General features: G+C 38.8%; 1 protein-coding gene across 3 annotated transcripts; it reads right to left on the bottom strand.

The window, feature by feature from the left end:
- Nucleotides 1-755: 755 nt before the first annotated feature.
- LOC122056740 (desumoylating isopeptidase 1-like) lies at nt 756-5,174 on the bottom strand. 3 transcript variants are annotated; one of them, XM_042618830.1, is made up of 5 exons: nt 5,059-5,174; nt 3,968-4,024; nt 3,792-3,889; nt 1,388-1,704; nt 756-1,307 (listed from the first exon to the last, which is right to left on the bottom strand). In XM_042618830.1, the coding sequence occupies exons 2-5, from the start codon at nt 3,974-3,976 to the stop codon at nt 889-891; spliced, it is 843 nt and encodes a 280-aa protein (XP_042474764.1). In that variant the 5' UTR covers nt 3,977-4,024; nt 5,059-5,174; the 3' UTR covers nt 756-888. The 3 variants fall into 3 exon arrangements, with proteins under 3 accessions (XP_042474764.1, XP_042474765.1, XP_042474766.1); XM_042618831.1 differs by lacking the exon at nt 5,059-5,174 and adding an exon at nt 4,943-5,023; XM_042618832.1 differs by lacking the exon at nt 5,059-5,174 and adding an exon at nt 4,928-4,952.
- Between the last annotated feature and the right edge of the window lie 14,506 nt (nt 5,175-19,680).

Raw genomic sequence — 19,680 nt, 5'->3', positions numbered from 1 at the left:
GAGGGATGATGAGGCTTCAAAGGGCGGTGAGGGGGCAGGAGGTGAAGCAACAGATGGCCAACACCATGTGCCACATGCAGCGGTTCGTCCGAGTGCAGTCGCAGGTGCAGGCGTGGAGGTCGTGCATGGCGGAGAGCAGACGCCTTTAGCTTCTCCGCCACGCGGAAAGAAACCTTCCTCGCCAAGGGATTTTTGTTATAAAGATTGAGGTTTTCCTTTAGGGTTTCTGATCCCCAAATTTGCGGACGTATGTTTCAGCAGGAAGTAGTTGGCGGCCATGGCAGATGGGACGACAACGTGCTGGCGAAAGAGCAGCTGGAGGCGAGGATGCGTAGGAAGGTGGAGATTGTCACGAAGAGGGAAAGAGCGCTGGCCTACACTTTCTCCCACCATGTACGACATTTTACTGTAGATCAGATTATTCATAAAAAAATTAAAATAATTTAAAATCTATATAAATCTCAGGATGAGAAGAAGACTTTTTATTTTATATTTAAAGTTGTATCAAATATTTTGGAGAGCCAAGGAATTCTAAAAAAATCCATAAAAATCTATTAAAATTTTGAATACCAAAAGATTTTCATAGAATTTTAAAAAATCTAAATTTGAATACCACATGACTTTTTAAAACTCTATAAAAATCTAATTTGGATATCATTAGATTTCTATAAAATTTATAAAAATCTAGATTGTATTAAAATCCACAAAAATCATTCAAAATAATTAAAAATCCAACATTAAATACACCCCCTAACTAATTGCAACACAAGTATATAGAATAGATTCAGTAAATGCAACCATAATCCATCCGTAATTAAACTTTAGTAACTTAGGACAAATAAGAAATAGTTTCAAATCAGCGAATTGGGGTCAGCAGAAACAATAAATTTATCCTTGCTGAACCGGCGTGTTTAATCGCCCGTGTCTTTCCATAACTCTTCTGGTAGCAAGGGCAGCTGCCTCACTTGCGCGAAGTGTACCGGTTGCCATGATGGCAGCAAATTCTTTGATGATCTCATCCTGTACTTTGCCACGGGCAGCACCAAGAGGATCGGTTACTTCTGGCGCTTTGTCGTTCAATGATTTTTCATCAGGTGATCCTGCACTAGTTTTGCTGGGTGGCTTAGTTGATGTCGTCGAATCAACCGTCTTAGCTGCTGTTTGTTCAGCTATGACCGCTTTGGTCAGGGTTGAAGAAGCACGACTCGATGCAACACGAGCAGTAGTAGCCGAGACGGGATTGAATTGTGGTGCTTGAGGCACAGCACCAGACTTGAGAGTAGTCTCTAACCCTTGGAGCATTGGAACTGTAAATAAACACCATTAATGATCATTGTATGAGCTTTCTTATAATAAAATGGGAAAGAACATGAGATTAAGATCTTACACAGCATTCCACCCATTGGGCTGTTCATCACTTCATTGGGTAATTGAAGAATGTAATCTGGAATAGTGGTGCCGACCAGAAACTGTGCTACCTCATTGCTGAAATTGTTGCAGTTGTGGGTGAGAAGGTTATAGGTCTCAGCAGTAAAACGTGGGCTGATCTCCTTCAAGTACAACTCAAATACATCCTCTGGAACATGAGTCTCGCCTAAATCTACAACCCTCATCGGAGTTCCATAGGGAGTCTTTCCGGCAGGATCTTGTTGAATGCCTCCTGAGAAGTAGTACTCCTTTCCATATACTACAAGACCAGTATGCCTGTTAAGCACCCCAAGACAAACAGAATTTGAGAAAAGCTCAATTCTATCAAATTACATCCCAAATCTTAGATAATTAGCAACTCCTTTTAACAGTTCAAAGACAACTCCTTTTCCTAGTGCAAAAAGAAATTTCTGCAAAAACAATTACATGCAAATTCTTCAATGTTTTATTTTACTGAATTTTGACAAGTTCTTAATAATAACTACTTCAAACCTTGATGACAATTTCATAATTAAAAATATGACAAATTGATATTTTGCGGCTGATTTTAGTACTCTGCTTCATTTGACAGAAAAATCAAAATCCTAAAGGAACGAAAATAACTATTTTCGCTAAGCACATCCACATTGAGAGAAGCCTCACTTTTTCTTATGAACTGAAATTCAAATCCAACTTACACACACATTCTTTTCAAATAAATTTTGTATTTATGTTTTTCTTTTTTTATCTTTGACAAATAAATTTTAAAATTTTTCCCATCCCCTTCCATTAAAAAATATCTCCATCTTTTTTCCCCTAGCTATTTTCTTCCTTAGTTGGAAAAGGGGCCAAACAGTTTGATCACTTTTACCCACAACTATAGAACATTGTCAAAGGGATCCGATTCCAGAAGTTCAGTCAGTATTAGAGGAGAGGTAGCATTTCTGATTCTAATAAGTTCACTGAATGGTTGGTCAATTCACTTGTCCAATTGCTTCAATATTTTTATTGACTAACTCAACTTCATAGATGGGTTGACGTGGAAAAACACCAAGATGTAATATGTTGTCCCACCAATGATTCCATAACCGAACTAAGGATTTTGCTGTAGATCTCGAAATAAAGTCAAGTTCATAAACCATCAAGAATTGGACAGAATAAATCAGTCTAGGTCTTACAAATAAATCATAGTTAGTTTGATTGTGAAATTCACAAATTAAATATTTTCTGTATGTAGATCACATAATCCTATCAAATTAAAAACCCATCAAGAATTGGAATAAAACAGAATGATTAAGATGGTCCAGATCATTTACTATAAATTATGGTTAGTTTGATTTTGACATAGAAAATCCAAACTTATATAATTTTCCCAATAAGTAGCACAAAGCACCAATTGTATTTCTTCCTGCCATTTTTACCTAATTTATATTTGTTGAGGAAAACAAGGAAATAGTGATAACCATCTATCTCTTTTATCTATTTTGGTAATGTGTGTTCACCCTCAGCCATTGATAAATCCTTTTCACTGCTGAACATCCCTCTTCTCTCTTCTCCCATTCTCCTTCCTCCAGATCTTTTTTACTAGATAGCCTAAAGCCCAAGAAATAAGCAAGGGAAATAGCCACCGAAAAACTAGAGCAGTTGTTCAAATCAAATCTTGCATCTGTTTTTATACAATTGGCTGGAAGCTTTACAGGGCGCCATAACCTAAAGGCATTCGCTAACTCCCCCGCATTATGAAATTCTTATCAGATAGTTTTTAAATTGTTAGGAATCAATTAGACAGATCAACATCTAGCTAAACTCTATGCTGACAAGAATGATTATATTTATAATTTTAGATATCTGCATCCATGATAAGCAGCAGAAATCAAAGACATGAACTGACCAATTGAACAGTAATGGTTTTGCCATTTGACTCATTATCCTTCTGGTGTGCCAAAAACAAGTAAATTGATAAAAGTTCAACCAATACCTCATACATTGACTCATGATAAGCCTGTTGTATCATAATTGTTCCATAGAACATTATGGTGATATGAACCACCCTAAAAAGATAAACCCAAATTTTCTTGAAGACACACAAGGATTGAACAAAGTTTTAAGAAAATAGGTAGGTGCAGCACCAATTTGTATGCATTGGAGTGTGCCTATTATGTAACGTACCTACTTAGCCACATTTTTTTCATGTTTTTCAAAAGAGAGATCAGGACAAAATGAAGAAAAACAAAAGGAATGCAATCATGAGGCAAAACTTCAGGAAAGACTTTCTAATTTCCTTTAATATGGCAGAAGAAATAATATATAAACAAGAAAGCCTTTGGCCATTAAATCCATTGAATTTCAAAGACGAACTAAGAAAAAAGGGCCAACATGCTTACCAAACAGCTTCGATGGCCTTTCCCAGAAATGTCGTTGAAAGCTGCCTTGCAAGTCCTTGGCTTAGATCGTAGATGTGTAGTTTGACCTTGAATACGTACTACAGTACAGTGACAAAATATTGAATAAAACTGAATGCTTCGTATTGAAACAAAAGTAGCCCCAATTAAATTTGTACCTCTGCCATTTTGCTTGGCGACTGATGAATTTGCTTGAATTATCAACACAAGAAAACCTGCGGACACAATAATAAATTACAATCATTATGGATCTAAACAGAGATAAAAAGATAAAATCATGACCAAATCCTAGGTCTATAAATAAAGCATGAAACAAAAACCCAATCCGTCTCGAATGTCCTCTAGTGCACAAAATTAACCAAAAACAGTAAAAACTATTTGAATTATTCCCTAAACCTGGCTACTCCAGGTTCTTCGGAGACCTTGAACAAACCCTAAGACTACGAACAGAACAGATTAAGCAGAGGAAACAGACACGATACAAAAGGCAAAGATTCAAATGGAAACAAACCTTCAATTGAAGGAAGGTAGTCATCAAAAACTAATGCACAAGTATTAAATTCAAGCCAGAACACAGGAATTAAAATAAATAAATAAATGCGTATACGTACAAAAGTTCAGATTACGCTGGAACAAAATCGGCATTTAAGGATCGGATCGTCCAAAGAATCACCGAGACGAAAGGAATCAAAAGGGAAAAAAAGAAAAGGAAAGAAACAGAGGAAAGAAAAGAATGCCTGTGGGAAAGGGGCAGTCAACAGCGGCGTTAAACCAACAACAGCGCGGATGGCGTCTAGTACACGAAATTAACCAAAAACACTAAAAACTGTTCGAATTATGCGCTAAACCTGGCTACTCCAGGTTCTTCGGAGACCATGAACAAACCCCAAGATCACGAACAGATTAAGCAGAGGAAACGGACACAATACCAAAGGCAAGTTCACAAAAAACATGACGACTTCTATATCTCTAGCCTAAATGATTCTCATTTTCCGGACAGATTCAAATGGAAACAAACTTCCAATTGAAGAAAGGTAGTCATCAAAAACTCAAGCAAAAGTATTAAATTCAAACCAGAAAACAGAAATTAAAATAAATAAATAAATGCGCATACGTACAAAAGTTCAGATTACCCTGGAGGCTGGAGCAAAATCGGCATTTAAAGATCGGATCGTCCAAAGAATCACCGAGACAAAGAAATCAAAAGGGGAAAAGAAAAAGGAAAGAAAAAGAGGAAAGGAAAGAATACCTGTGGGAAAGGGGCAGTCCACGGCGGCGTTAAACCAACAACAGCGCGGAAGGCGATGAACAGGTTGAGGGCTGTCTCGGGGTGGTCCTTTTATAGGGCTGTTCTGCTCCATCCGTGGGGAAAAGGTTGCAGGAAAAATGTGCAGGGCTGTCGAAAGGTTGCCGCCTAGGCAAAAGACGATCTGAGTGGACCACGTGGCGAACTCTGGTCCGTTCTGAACGAAGACGCTGTTCCGTATGCTGCACTGATATCCGAAGTGTCGGGGGACATTCTAGAAGCCTCTTTAACCGGAGCGGGAATGGCGTGGGCAATGAGGGGAAGCTTCTGGATACGACATGGACCAATGGAACGGGTCGGTGGACCGAAGCATCTCAATACTCCGAAAGTTTAATATATTCAAATAAATTTATTTTTTAAAACAGTTTAATGTTTAATATTTTTGAAAAAACAATTTAAATATTTTTATTAATATTAAAATAACTAATTTTTTTTAAAAAACGAGAGGAACCTCAAATTATACAAATCATTAAAAGTGCTCCTTAAAAAAAATCAAAAAGATGTTTCATTGTATATTTTATCTTGAAATTATTATTATTATTATTATTATTATTATTATTATTATTATTATTATTATTATGATTATGGTAGAATTCGGGATAACTACTATAATATAGAAGCTCTTAACTACTATAATGTGGCTCCAAGACTAGCTTAGGTGGTAAATATATGAGATAATGACTATAGTGATGAATCGAAACTCAATGAGAGATTTTACTAAAAAAATTTATTATTTAGCGATCAAATTAGAGATAGAATTATAATTCTGTCGCTAATATAATGACAGAACTATATTTCCATATCTAGTTAGAGACGGAACTATATTTTCATCCCTATTTTAGTCGTTTATTTAAAAAAATGAATTAACTAGTAAAAGTTAGCGACAGAAATAACTTGTCCGTCTCTAAATAGAGACGAACATTTTAATTCCATCTCTATCTAGAGACGAAATATTTTGTTCTGTCGCTAATTAGAAACGAAACTAATATCCCATCGCTAATTAGACACGTGGATAGGTTGAGAAAACACCCTAAATTGTGTTAATAGCGACGGAAATATTATTTTCATCGCTAATTAGAGACAGAACTATTAGTTTCATCACTAATTATCGCGATTTAAGGCAGATCGCGTTTCCTCAATCTGTCCACCACGCGTGTCCTTACTCTCCTCTAGCAACTGTCTCCTTCAACTAGAGACGGATCTATAGCAGGGCAGTCTTGGGCTACAGCCCAGCGTTGCTCCTCCGTCTCCCGTGAAGAGCTCTCTTAGATTCTTAGCACAGTCCTTGATTCCATCTTGAGGGCGGCAGAATAGGAGACTGTAGTACTTGAAATGAAGTTCGTTTCGTAGAAATTAAGAAAAAGAAAAAGATAGTCATATTATTGAATCTAAAATTCATAGTCGAAAATACAGAATATAAATCCTTATATAATTAAGTTAAGAAACTTTAAACCCTAAATAAAAAAAATGATCAAATTGTACTAAAAGCTATAAATAAATAAATATATATAATCTAACATCCCCCTCAAACTCATGATGCTACAGCTAGAAGCATTCAGAGTTTGTCAGACAAGAAATGAAAACGTGAAGTGGAATGTGCTTTGGTAAACATATCAACAATCTGTAGATTTGAAGAAACAAAAGGTAATGTGATGGTGTCAATTTGAAGATGATGATGAGTAATGTGACAATCAATTTTAATATGTTTTGTCCGCTCATGAAAAACTGAATTGCGTGTAATTTGAATAGCAATCTGATTATCACAATATAACGGAGTATATTGATAAAAAGAGATACACATATCCGCAAGCAACCAGCACAACCAAACTATCTCACAAGTAGTTGAGGTCATGGCATGATACTCAACTTCTATGGAAGATCTAGAAATAATATCTTGTTTCTTACTCTTCCAAGAAATGAGAGAATCATTAAGAAAAACACAGAAGCTAGTGGTAGATTTGCGATATGTAGGATCACCAGCCCAATCAACATCAGAGTATGCACGCAACTCTAGAGATGAAGTAAAAGGAAATAAAAGGCTTTGAAATTGAGTGCCCCGAAGATACTTGAGAATACAAAGAACAGCATCCCAATGAATTGTAGTTGGTGCAGCGATAAATTGACTAACCACATGAACAATATACACAATATCTAGATGAGTCGCTGTGAGATAAACTAAGCTTCCAATAATAATTATGTACAAACTAGGATCCGCCAAAGGTCAGCAATTAGATGGAGAATACCGAACATTAGTCTCAATAGGAGTATCAACAAATCTATTATCAGTAAGACGAGCACACTCAAACAGACTAGATATATAATTTGACTGGGATAAAAGATAACATTTTGGGGAATAAGCGACCTCAATGCCTAGAAAGTAACATAGTAAACCCAAGTCTTTTATAGCAAAACAACGAGCCAACTTAAACTTCAAGAAAGCAATTCCATCAGAATCATCACCAGTAATAATCATGTCATCAACATATAATGATAAAAGAATATGACCTGCACTCGTATATCTGACAAACAATGTTGAATCATGATTACTAGGATGAAAACCAAGCAAAGTAATCACTAGAAATGTATTCTTGATATTCATCTGAAATATTCTCCATCAATAAAAAGAAGCAACAGCAATCAAAGTACGAACAGTCATCATTTTTGTAAGGGAGCAAATGTTTCCTCATAATCCATGTCATACTCCTGAGAATAACCTTTAGCAACAAGACAAGCTTTGTATCGTTCGATAGATTCATCAGATTAAGTTTTGATTTTATATGCCTAACGAGAACCAATAGTGTGTTTTTATGGTGGCAATGATACCAAATCCCATGTATGAGTTTCTGATGCAAAATAGTTAGTTTTTCAGTTATAGCACTCTGCCAAAGTGGGTTACAAATAGCTTCTCTATAGGATACAAGCTCAGAAAGACAATGAATAGTTACAACAAATAAAGCAAAAGAATAAGAATAACAAGAGTAAGCAAAATCTGGTAGGTTAGTAGACTTATGAATACGAGTGGGTTGACGACAGTGGAGAGAAGGATCATCCACAATCTCACAAGATGATTGGGTAGTGGCAGAATGAGGAGCATGTGGAGCGGATATTGTTGGGACTTTCGAGCCACAAAAATCGCTTTTTACGTTGCAGAAATCCCGAAGTCCCATGCCACCGGATCTGTGCAAAGATTAAAAGAACAAAAATTTCGTGTACTTGTTTTATAACCTAGATCTACACTAGATCTACATGTTAAGGAGTTTATACCTTTGATGTAAAACCCTTCGCTTATCCCGCTCGTCCAAGGTTCGCCGGATCTCAAAGGTGTCAAGTGAACACCCCTCTATGTGTATCCGCACGAACAAAAAGGATGGAGAAGAAACCTTTGAGTGTGCTAGCACTCATGGAGGTTTCAGCCAAAGAGGAGGAGAGGGAGAGAAGAGAAGAGAGGAGGAAGAAGATGGAGTTACACAAAACAAAATGTAACTCTCACAATGAAGTTAAGTGGTCGACCACTTCAAGGAGGAATTTTAAACCTCCATGGGATATCAAGAGTCAGAACTCTTGATCTCCCTCATGATGTGGCACACACATAAGCCAACCTTGATGATGTGGAACACCATCATTGGCCCACCTTATGTCAACTCACAAATGAGATGACAAATGGTCAGTCAAACTTGACCTCTTCTCTCCCATGGTTGATCAAATATAACCATTTGATTCAAGCCAACTTAATTTAATGAATCTATATTCATTGCATTAAATTGATTCAATGAGTCATAATCTAAATTAGACTCATTCAACACATGAATCAAATTGTGTCCAACTCAATTAGTCTAATTTGGATTACTCTTAATCCAATTTGGTTCATCACATGAACCTAATCCTCTTTGGTTCATCATATGAACCTAATCTCCATCTAATTATCATTTATGTGTGACCCTATAGGTTCTTGTAACGTTGTCAATGCTCCTAAACCCATTTAGAAGCATAAGTAATGAGCGGTATCTAGCAACACATCATTACTACCCAAGTTACAAGAATGTTGAGATCCAACATCACCTTGTGACTACTAATTGTGACCCTTCACAATATATGACAAGTGTCCTTCTATCTTTGACATCTAGGTTGATCAATTTGAGGTATAGACGGTGTCGTCCTCTAATCAATCTAAATCTTGAACTCCAAGTAGACTCACTATAATCAAATGAGCTCAATATTTCATATTGACTCATTTGGGCATGCACATGGACTTAGTGGTCTCACTCTATCAAGAATAACGATGTCACTCCCGTTATATAGGAGGAATAGATCCCATCTACAACACTCACATCCCTCCGCATAATTTGTTACATACCCAGTAATCGCATTTATGGTCCACCCAGTTACGGGTGACGTTTGACGAAGCCAAAGTATGCAACTCCTTATGTAGGGAACCATGGTGACTTCAGGTCTAAGGACTAGTAGTCATACTAATAGACACATGAGAAAGTATATGACACTCATATAACGATCCATGATACTTTCTCATGGCGGGTCATTCAGTATACATTCTCCAATGCATACTCATGTGTCAACTTGATATCTTCATATCCATGACTTGTGAGATCAAGTCATCGAGTTGACCTACATGCTAGTCTCATCGCATTAACATTGTCCCTGAATGTTAATACTTGACTAGGAATGATTAAGAGTAGTGTTCTATATATCATCTCACTATCGATTCAACCAATCGATTGATATAGATAAGAACCTTCTACTCAAGGACGATATTATACTTAGTTATTTGGCACCAATACAAGTAAGTATAATAACCATAAAGAAAATGCCTTTATAAAATATAGGAATATGATACAACGAGTCCATACAACAATCATCATATGATTGGCTCTAGGGCTCTAACTAACAATCTTCCACTAGCATTAGTGCCAATCAGTGTAGGCTCTAAGGCCCAATGACCTAGTGTGACCATCATGCTTTCTCTGTGCCAAAGCCTTGGTCAAGGAATCATTGATGTTAGCCTCTGTTGGTACTATGAAATCTTCACATCTCTTCTATCAATGATCTCTTGAATGAGATGGAAGCGTCGTAGTATGTGTTTGGTTCGCTGGTGTGAGCGAGGTTTCTTAGCCTGTGCAATTGCTCCATTATTGTCACAATAGAGCTCTATCGGATCGGCTATGCTAGGAACCACCCCAAGCTCAGTAATGAACTTGCGGATCCAAACTACCTCCTTTGCTGCTTCTAATGCAGCAATATACTCGGCCTCTGTTGTAGAATCAGCAACTGTGTCCTGCTTCGAACTCTTCCAGCTCACAACACCACTATTCAAGCAAAACACGAACCCAGACTGCGATCTATAATCATCCTGGTCAGTTTGGAAGCTGGCATTACTGTAACCCTTTACAGCTAGCTCATCATCGCCTCCATATATCAAGAAATATTCTTTAGTCCTTCTCAAGTACTGAAGAATATTCTTGACTGTTATCCAGTGACTTTCACCTGGATCTGACTGGTATCTGCTCGTCATACTCAAAGCATACGAAACATCAGGACGAGTACATAGCATGACGTACATGATAGATCCTATGGCTGAGGCATAAGGGATCGTATCCATGCGGTCTCTCTCCTCTCTAGAAGAGGGACTTTGAGTCTTCGAAAGACTCACACCATGTGACATTAGCAGAAATCCCTTCTTGGAGTTCTGCATGGCAAACCGTAGTAATACCTTGTCAATATGTACTCTGACTTAGGCCAAACAATCTCTTAGATCTATCTCTATAGATCTTAATGCCTAGAATGCAGGTTGCTTCACCTAAGTCCTTCATTGAGAAACAATTCCCTAGCCAAGTCTTTACAGACTGCAGGAAAGGGATGTTATTCCCAATGAGTAGTATGTCATCCACATACAACACAAGGAAGACAACTGTGTTCCCTACAACCTTCTTGTAGACACAGGGTTCATCTTCATTCTTGATGAAACCAAACTGTTTGATCGCATCATCGAATCGAAGATTCCAGCTCCGAGAAGCTTGCTTTAGTCCATAAATGGACTTATGCAGCTTGCATACTTTGCCAGTATGCTGTGGATCTACAAAACCATCAGGTTGTGTCATGTACACATCCTCGAGCAAGTTTCCATTCAGAAACACGATTTTGACATCCATCTGCCAGATCTCATAATCGTGGTATGCTGCAATAGCAAGCATGATCCGAATGGACTTAAACATCGCTATTGGAGAAAAGGTTTCATCATCGTCAATACCATGAATTTGCTTGAAACCTTTAGCTACCAGACGACCCTTATATATAAGTACATCCATGTCAGTCTTTCTCTTAAAGACCCACTTACACCCAATGGGTTTGACCCCTTTAGGTGGATCAACCAAAGTCCAAACTTGGTTAGTGTACATGGATTCCATCTCGGATCTCATAGCCTCTAGCCATTTCTCAGAATATGGTCTCATCACAGCTTCCTGATAGGAGGTAGGCTCATTCTCAACTAGCATAGCGTCATCATGGTCAGACAAGAGAAATGAGTATCTCTCAGGCTGACGACGTACTCTATCAGACCTGCGAAGAGGTATGTCTATTTGAACTGGTTGTTATTCCTCAACTCCTTGTGGAACAATCTCATCATCTACAACACTTTGTGGTTTCAGTTCAACTTCCATCAAGGCTTCAGTGCTATGGTCCATATCCTGAACTTCTTCAAGATTGAACGTACTCCCACTAGTTTTTCTAGAAACAAAGTCCTTTTCTAGAAAACCCCCAGTCTTAGCCACAACTACTTTGTGTTGACTGGGAATGTAGAAATAATATCCATTTGTTTCCTTGGGATATCCTATGGCCAGTCCATATCCTATATGGTGTCTTTATCACAGCATTGGATGGAACACAGTTGAGTATGAAGGCTGCTATGTCCAGAGCATAGCCCCAAAGTGAGATAGGAAGATCAGTGTGACTCATCATAGACCGTACCATATCTAATAGGGTACGATTCCTCCTTTCGGATACACCATTCCACTGTGGTGTTCCAGGAGGAGTGAGTTGGGATAGAATCTCACACTCAGCTAGATAGTCACGAAACGCATGGCTAAGGTATTCACCACCTCGATATGATCGAAGTATCTTAATACTCTTACCAAGCTAGTTTTGCACTTCATTCTTAAATTCTTTGAACTTTTCAAAGGATTCTGACTTATGTGTCATCAAATACACATAAATATATCTACTGAAGTCATCAGTAAAGGTAATGAAGTACTTATAACCACCTCTGGTAGCGACATTGAAAGGGCAACATACATCACTATATATAAGTCCTAACAAGTCAGTCGCTCTCTTGCTGTGTCCACTAAAGGGAGTCTTGGTCATCTTGCCCAGTAGGCATGACTCGCATGTCTCATATGATTCAAAATCAAATGAGTCCAGCAACCATCTTTATGGAGCTGGGATAAGCGTTTGTCATTTATATGACCTAAGCGACAATGCCAGAGATAGGTTTAGTTCATTTCATTTCATTTGAACCTCTTGGTATTTATGTTATAGATGGGGTTCTCTAAGTCTAGAATGTAGAGTCCGTTCATCAGAGGTGCACTACAATAGAACATATCATTTAAATAAACTGAACAATATTTATTCTTTATTATAAATGAAAAACCTTTCTTGTCCAAACAAGAAACTGAAATTATGTTCTTAGTAAGAGAAGGCACATAACAACATTCATCTATTTTTAGTACAAGCCCAAAGGGCAGAGATAGAAAGTAAGTCCCTACAGCAACAGCAGCAACCCGTACTCTATTGCCTACTCGTAGGTCCACCTCGTCCTTCGTCAATGTCCTGCTATTTCTCAACGCCTACACATTAGTACAAATATGAGAAGCACATCCGATATCTAATACCCATGATGAAGAAATAGAGAGATTAACTTCTATAACATATATACTTTAAGTAGAAGTCTCACTTCTCTTCTTCTTAAGATCTTCCAGGTACACTTTGAGTTCCTCTTCCAGTGCCCGGTCTAACCGCAGTGGAAGCAGGTAGCATCCTTCGCAACCCCTCCCTTGGGTTTCAATGTCTTGCCTTTGCCCTTGGCTTGGGACTTTCCCTTACCTTTAGGCTTGCCCTTGCCTTTGCCCTTTTGCACCATCAAAATGGAGTTGGGCTTTACCTTCTTAAGGTTGAGTTCAGCAGTTCTTAACATGCTTAGCAGCTCAGGCAGTGACTTGTCAATTTCGTTCATGTTGTAGTTCATGACGAATTGACTATAGCTCTCCAGCAAGAATTGCAAGATCAAGTCAGTGGCTAGCTCTTGGCCAAGGGGAAATCCCAACCTCTGTAGATTTTCTATGTACCCAATCATCTTGAGTACATATGGACCTACGAGAGTCCCGTCTTGCATCTTACACTGAAATAGTGCCTTAGAGATCTCGAATCTCTCATGCCTAGCTTGTCCTTGATATAGTTGACGAAGATGTTCAACCATATCATAAGCACCCATCAACTCGTGTTGCTTCTGAAGCTCAGAGTTCATGGTCGCGAGTATGAGACAGGACACATCTAATGTGTCATCTTGATGCTTCTTATAAGCATCACGGTCAGCTCGCGTGGCAGTGGCAAGAGGTGCCTCGGGAATGGGCTGCTCTAGGACGTATAGTTTTCGTTCCTGTGTGAGAACAATTCTCAGGTTCTTATATCAGTCCAGGATGTTAGCTCCATTGAGCTTGTCCTTATCAAGAACAGAACGCAGGGAGAAGGTGTTCGTGTTTGACGACATGACAGTCTACAACAGAAAATGCAAAAAATAAATATCATATTCCACTAATCATTTAATTAGGCCTTTAATTAAACGATGCTCCCACTGAATTATAGAACTTTTGTAGAATCGAGTCATGGATGTGGTCAAACCACACCCACTAGATTCTAATCAACTAACTATAATTCTTGTGGGACAAGATCCACATCATACTACGCCTTGAGTTAGCTTTGACTAAATCGCCCAAGACTTAGTATGATCGGTAGGTAACTAATTACCAATTACATCTCTATGCAACTCTTATTTATAGGATCAAGATTTGCATGTATATTAAAACTTGAGTTAGATTTGGCTAAATCGCCCAAGAGTTAATATAAATATGATTTTGACCTATATATCTACCAACCATTGGAAAATGCCTATAGTTAAACCCGATCCAATTGAGTTTAACTAGTCTTACTCAATCTAATTAAGTTTGTACTCACCCATGCGTTGATAGGCGGGACCAAGATTGTCCCTCCGCACCCTACCAAGATAATATGCGTTGCTCTACTTTGGCAGATTCAACAACAACATGTGATCGAGGTAGTGATGAGTATCACGGCATGCTAGGCATTTCGAGTTGACGCGATTTAGATCTAATCTAATCGTTGATGTGTATCATATACTCGATTTAGATCTAATCTAATCGTGGTGCATCATATACGCGATTTAGATCTAATCTAATCGTTAAAGCACTAATTAATTACTCTACTCTAGCATGCATCACATACATACACACAAGCAATTAATTAAATTGTGATTAGTCATGACCTTACTATGATCTTCTCAAGTCAATGAGAAGATCGGATGGTCAACCTAGGGTCAACAGCTTCTCCAAGCTCCTTCCTTTGACCGCCATGTGTTGCTCGCACCCTCCTCGTAACTCCTCCTCGAGTGGACCTTCGACCGCTCCAATTTTGTACATTACAAATTTGAAACTTGAGTTACATTCGAGTCTAAACTATTTTACAATAAGAAATAAAATAGAAAGGCACGGCGCGCAGGTTGCGTATCAAATATACAACACGCACAATCACACAAAAATGACGCGCAGACCATATTATGAATTACAACACATGTTTCCAATCCAATTGGGGTTTTTGGGCCATGACCATGACAAATACATACATAATTCTAAATTATGTATTTTATATAAATTTCTTCAATTTTACTACTATTTTTACAATTTTATGAGTTACAATTTCCCAGCGATCCCGTTTAGCGATTTTCGGGCGCGATCGCGGGACAATGCCCCTTGCGGGGTTAGGGGCAGCACCCCTTCTCGTGAAATGAGTCTCACGAGTGTCCCACGACGATCTTACAGCGCCCTAAGCCACTGTCCCAAAACATTTTGGGCGAGAACTTACCGTTTCGGAAAATTTTTTCCGGTAGTCGAAGCCTACAAGTGTCCTAGCACTCGTTGCTTCGCTTCTACGAGAAAAATACTCATAAAAATCATAAAAAACATAAAATCACAGAAACTTACAGATCTGATATTTTTCATAAAAATACAAACGAAACATGTACACGCTTCGCACGTGGCTCTGATATCACTGTTGGGACTTTCGAGCCGTAAAAATCGCTTTTTGCGTTGCGGAAACCCCGAAGTCCCATGCCACCGGATCCGTGCGAAGATTAAAAGAACAAAAATTTCATGTACATATTTTCTAACCTAGATCTACACTAGATCTACATGTTAAATAATTTATACCTTTGATGCGAAGCCCTTCGCTTATCCCGCTCGTCCAAGGTTCGCCGGATCTCAAGGGTGTCAAGTGAACATCCCTCTATGTATATCCACATGAACAAAAAGGATAGAGAAGAAACCTTAGAGTGTGCTAGCACTCATGGAGGTTTCAGTCAAGGAGGAGGAGAGGGAGAGAAGAGAAGAGAGGAGGAAGAAGATGGAGTTACACAAAACAAAATGTAACTCTCACAATGAAGTTAAGTGGTCGGTCACTTCAAGGATGGATTTTAAACCTCCATGGGATATCAAGAGTCACAACTCTTGATCTCCCTCATGATGTGGCACACACATAAGCCAACCTTGATGATGTGGAACACCATCATTGGCCCACCTTATGCCAACTCACAAATGAGATGGCAAATGGTCAAGTCAAACTTGACCCCTTCATCTTCCCACTCAAGTCAAGTCAAACTTGACCTCTTCTCTCCCATGGTTGATCAAATATAACCATTTGATTCAAGCCAACTTAATTTAATGAATCTATATTCATTGAATTAAATTGATTCAATGAGTCATAATCTAAATTAGACTCATTCAACACATGAATCAAATTGAGTCCAACTCAATTAGTCTAATTTGGATTACTCTTAATCCAATTTGGTTCATCACATGAACCTAATCCTCTTTGGTTCATCATATGAACCTAATCTCCATCTAATTGCCCTTTGTGTGTGACCCTATAGGTTCTTGTAACATTGTCAATGCTCCTAAACCCATTTAGAAGCATAAGTAATGAGCGGTATCTAGCAACACATCATTACTACCCAAGTTACAAGAATGTTGAGATCCAACATCACCTTGTGACTACTAATTATGACCCTTCACAATATATGACAAGTGTCCTTCTATCCTTGACATCTAGGTTGATCAATTTGAGGCATAGACGGTGTCATCCTCTAATCAATCTAATCTTAAACTCCAAGTAGACTTACTATAATCAAATGAGCTCAATATCTCATATTGACTCATTTGGGCATAGTCATGCACTTAGTGGTCTCACTCTATCAAGAATAACGATGTCACTCCCGTTATATAGGAGGAATAGATCTCATTTGCATCACTCACATCCCTCCGCATAATTTGTTACATACCCAGTAATCGCCTTTATGGTCCACCCAGTTACGGGTGACGTTTGACGAAGCCAAAGTATGTAACTCCTTATGTAGGGAACCATGGTGACTTCAGGTCCAAGGACTGATAGTCATACTAATAGTCACATGAAAAAGTATATGACACTCATATAACGATCTATGATACTTTCTCATGGCGGGTCATTCAGTATACATTCTCCAATGCATACTCATGTGTCAACTTGATATCTCCATATCCATGACTTGTGAGATCAAGTCATCGAGTTGACCTACATGCTAGTCTCGTCGCATTAACATTATCCCTGAATGTTAATACTTGACTTGGAATGATTAAAAGCAGTGTTATCTATATCATCTCACTATCAATTCAACCAATCGATTGATATAGATAAGAACCTTCTACTCAAGGACGATATTATACTTAGTTATTTGGCACCAATACAAGTAAGTATAATAACCATAAAGAAAATACCTTTATAAAATATAGGAATATGATACAGCAAGTCTATACAACAATCATCATATGATTGGCTCTAGGACTCTAACTAACAGATATCTTAGGAACCAAAATATCATATTCAATTGAGCTACTAGTAGAAGCTGTGGACATGAATCTTCTTCAGTGTCGGTATTGAAAGGATCAATGCAAAGCAGATTTGACTTTGTCATATTATGTGAACTAGCCGAAATAGAAAATAATGGAATATGCTCAAGATATACAACATGACGAAAGACATATAATTTTTTACTAATGGGGTCAAAGCAACGATATTTTTTTTTATTAACACCTTATCCCAAAAAGATACAAAGAGCAAACCTAGAGGTTAACTTATTACGCTCTACATGTGGATGAAGGACGAAGCAAGTACAACAAAAAATACGTAAAGAGGAATAGACAAGAGCATGTCATACAATTTTTCAAAATGTGACAAACCTGAATTATGTGAGGTTAGAATTCTAATAATGACATGAGCAGCAGTAATGATTGCTTCCTCCAAAAGGTGTTAGGAACACTAACAAATAATAAAATTGAATGGGTTGTTTCAACAAAATACCTATGTTTCTGTTCAGCCATACCATTCTGTTCAGGAGTATCTGTACACAAGATTTGATGAATAGTACCATCAGAAGTAAATAAATGTAAAAATTGATTCAAAATGTATTCATCGCCCAAATCACAATGAAAATATTTTATGACACTAGAATGTTGAGTCTTTACAAGAGATCTAAAGTTTTAAAAATTATAAGATAATCAGACTTGTATTTCATAAGATGCATCCAAGAGTAACAAGTACAATCATCAATAAACGAAACATAATACCTTCCCCCCCCCCCCCCCCCCCATTTGTAGGAATAGGAGATGATCCCCACACATCAGAATGGATAAGATCAAATGAAGCAAAAGAAAAAGAAAGACTTTTAGAAAAGGAGAGGATCGCCTGATATACGGGTGACGCTCTCCGACCGCTCTAGATAGAGCTGGGCCTCCTCCCAAGGGATGGGTTCCTCTGCTATAGGCAGAGACTCCTCTTGGATGACATGGATTCTTCCATCCTAAGTTCTCTGGGCTTTGCGAGCCTCCACTTTCACCATATTGACGTAACACCTACGGGAAACCAGTTGCTCGCCCTTGACTTCCCCGACCTAGTCGCCCATAAGGAATTTCATCTTTTGATGGAAGGTGGAGACGGTTGCCCAGAACTCGTACAATGCGGATCTTCCTAGGATGACGTTATAGGAGGATGGAGAATCCACTACTATGAAAGTGCTCCTCTGGATCCTCACCAGGGGCTCATTACCCAAAGATATGGAAAGCTTAATTTGGCTCATTGGTCTTACTTCATTGCCAGTGAACCCGTACAATGAAATGGCGATGGGCTGGAGCTCACTGGCATCGATCTGCATAACTTAGCACGTTGACAGAGCTTCCAGTGTCAACGAAAACCCTAGATATGTGACTGTTGTCGATGACAGCTTTGATTATTAGGGCATCATCATGGGGGAACTCCAATCCCTCCAGATCTTGTGGTCCAAAACTGATAACGAGCCCTGCAGCTTATTCCTTGTTGTATCCTATTGCATGTATCTCCAAGCCACGTTCATAAGATTTTCGAGCTCGGGCGGAGTCCCCATCAGCGGGTCCTCTAGAGATCATGTCAATCTCTCAGATTGCTGCATTTCCCCTGTTCTCCTCCTCAGGGGATTCCGTTTGCTCCTTACCCTGGCCTGGCTGTTGGTTTCCTTGACCTATATTTTTGGGCAGGGATCTACCTGATTGACCTGTTGTAGTAGTTGGTTGGCCAGCAGCCTCTGAAGCTTGGACGCAATCTCAGGCGGAGGTAAGCCAAGTTTAGCTACATGCGGAGAGTCACGGGCAAACTGGACATAATCTCCAGTTGAATGAGTGTGAGACCTATGGTAAGTGTAATAACGGGGCCCCCACTGACCGGGTCTAGGGGCTTGGACAACTTCTACCCGTTGAGCTATCTTGGAATCTTGATCGGACTGAAAGCATGGTTGAGCATCCTTAGAGTGGGGAAAAGGCCGAGCGGGAGGTTGGGATGGCTTTTTCTCTGGTTTGTTGGCAGGAGTAGGCACCTTGTCTACTTTCTGCTGAGCCGCTTGAGTTTTTCTACATTGATGTAGCTGGCTGCCTTCCCCAGCATCTCATTAAAATTCTTTATGGGCTTTCTAATGAGAGCTCGGAAGAACTCCCCCTCCACCAGGCCATAGGAGAAGACGCTCATCAATATCTCTGAGGTAGCAGAAGGGACGTCCTGGGCTACCTGGTTGAAGCGTTTGATATAACTTCTCAAGGGTTTCGCAGACCCTTGCTTGAGGGCAAAGAGACAATGGTCTATCTTCTGATACTTTCTGCTGCTGGTGAAATGACACAGGAAAATAATCTTAAAGTCTTGGAAGCAGGTGATGGA

Source organism: Zingiber officinale, chromosome 3B, assembly GCF_018446385.1.
Source record: "Zingiber officinale cultivar Zhangliang chromosome 3B, Zo_v1.1, whole genome shotgun sequence".
Taxonomy (NCBI): Eukaryota; Viridiplantae; Streptophyta; class Magnoliopsida; order Zingiberales; family Zingiberaceae; genus Zingiber; species Zingiber officinale.
This window is presented reverse-complemented; position numbering and strand designations above follow the sequence as displayed.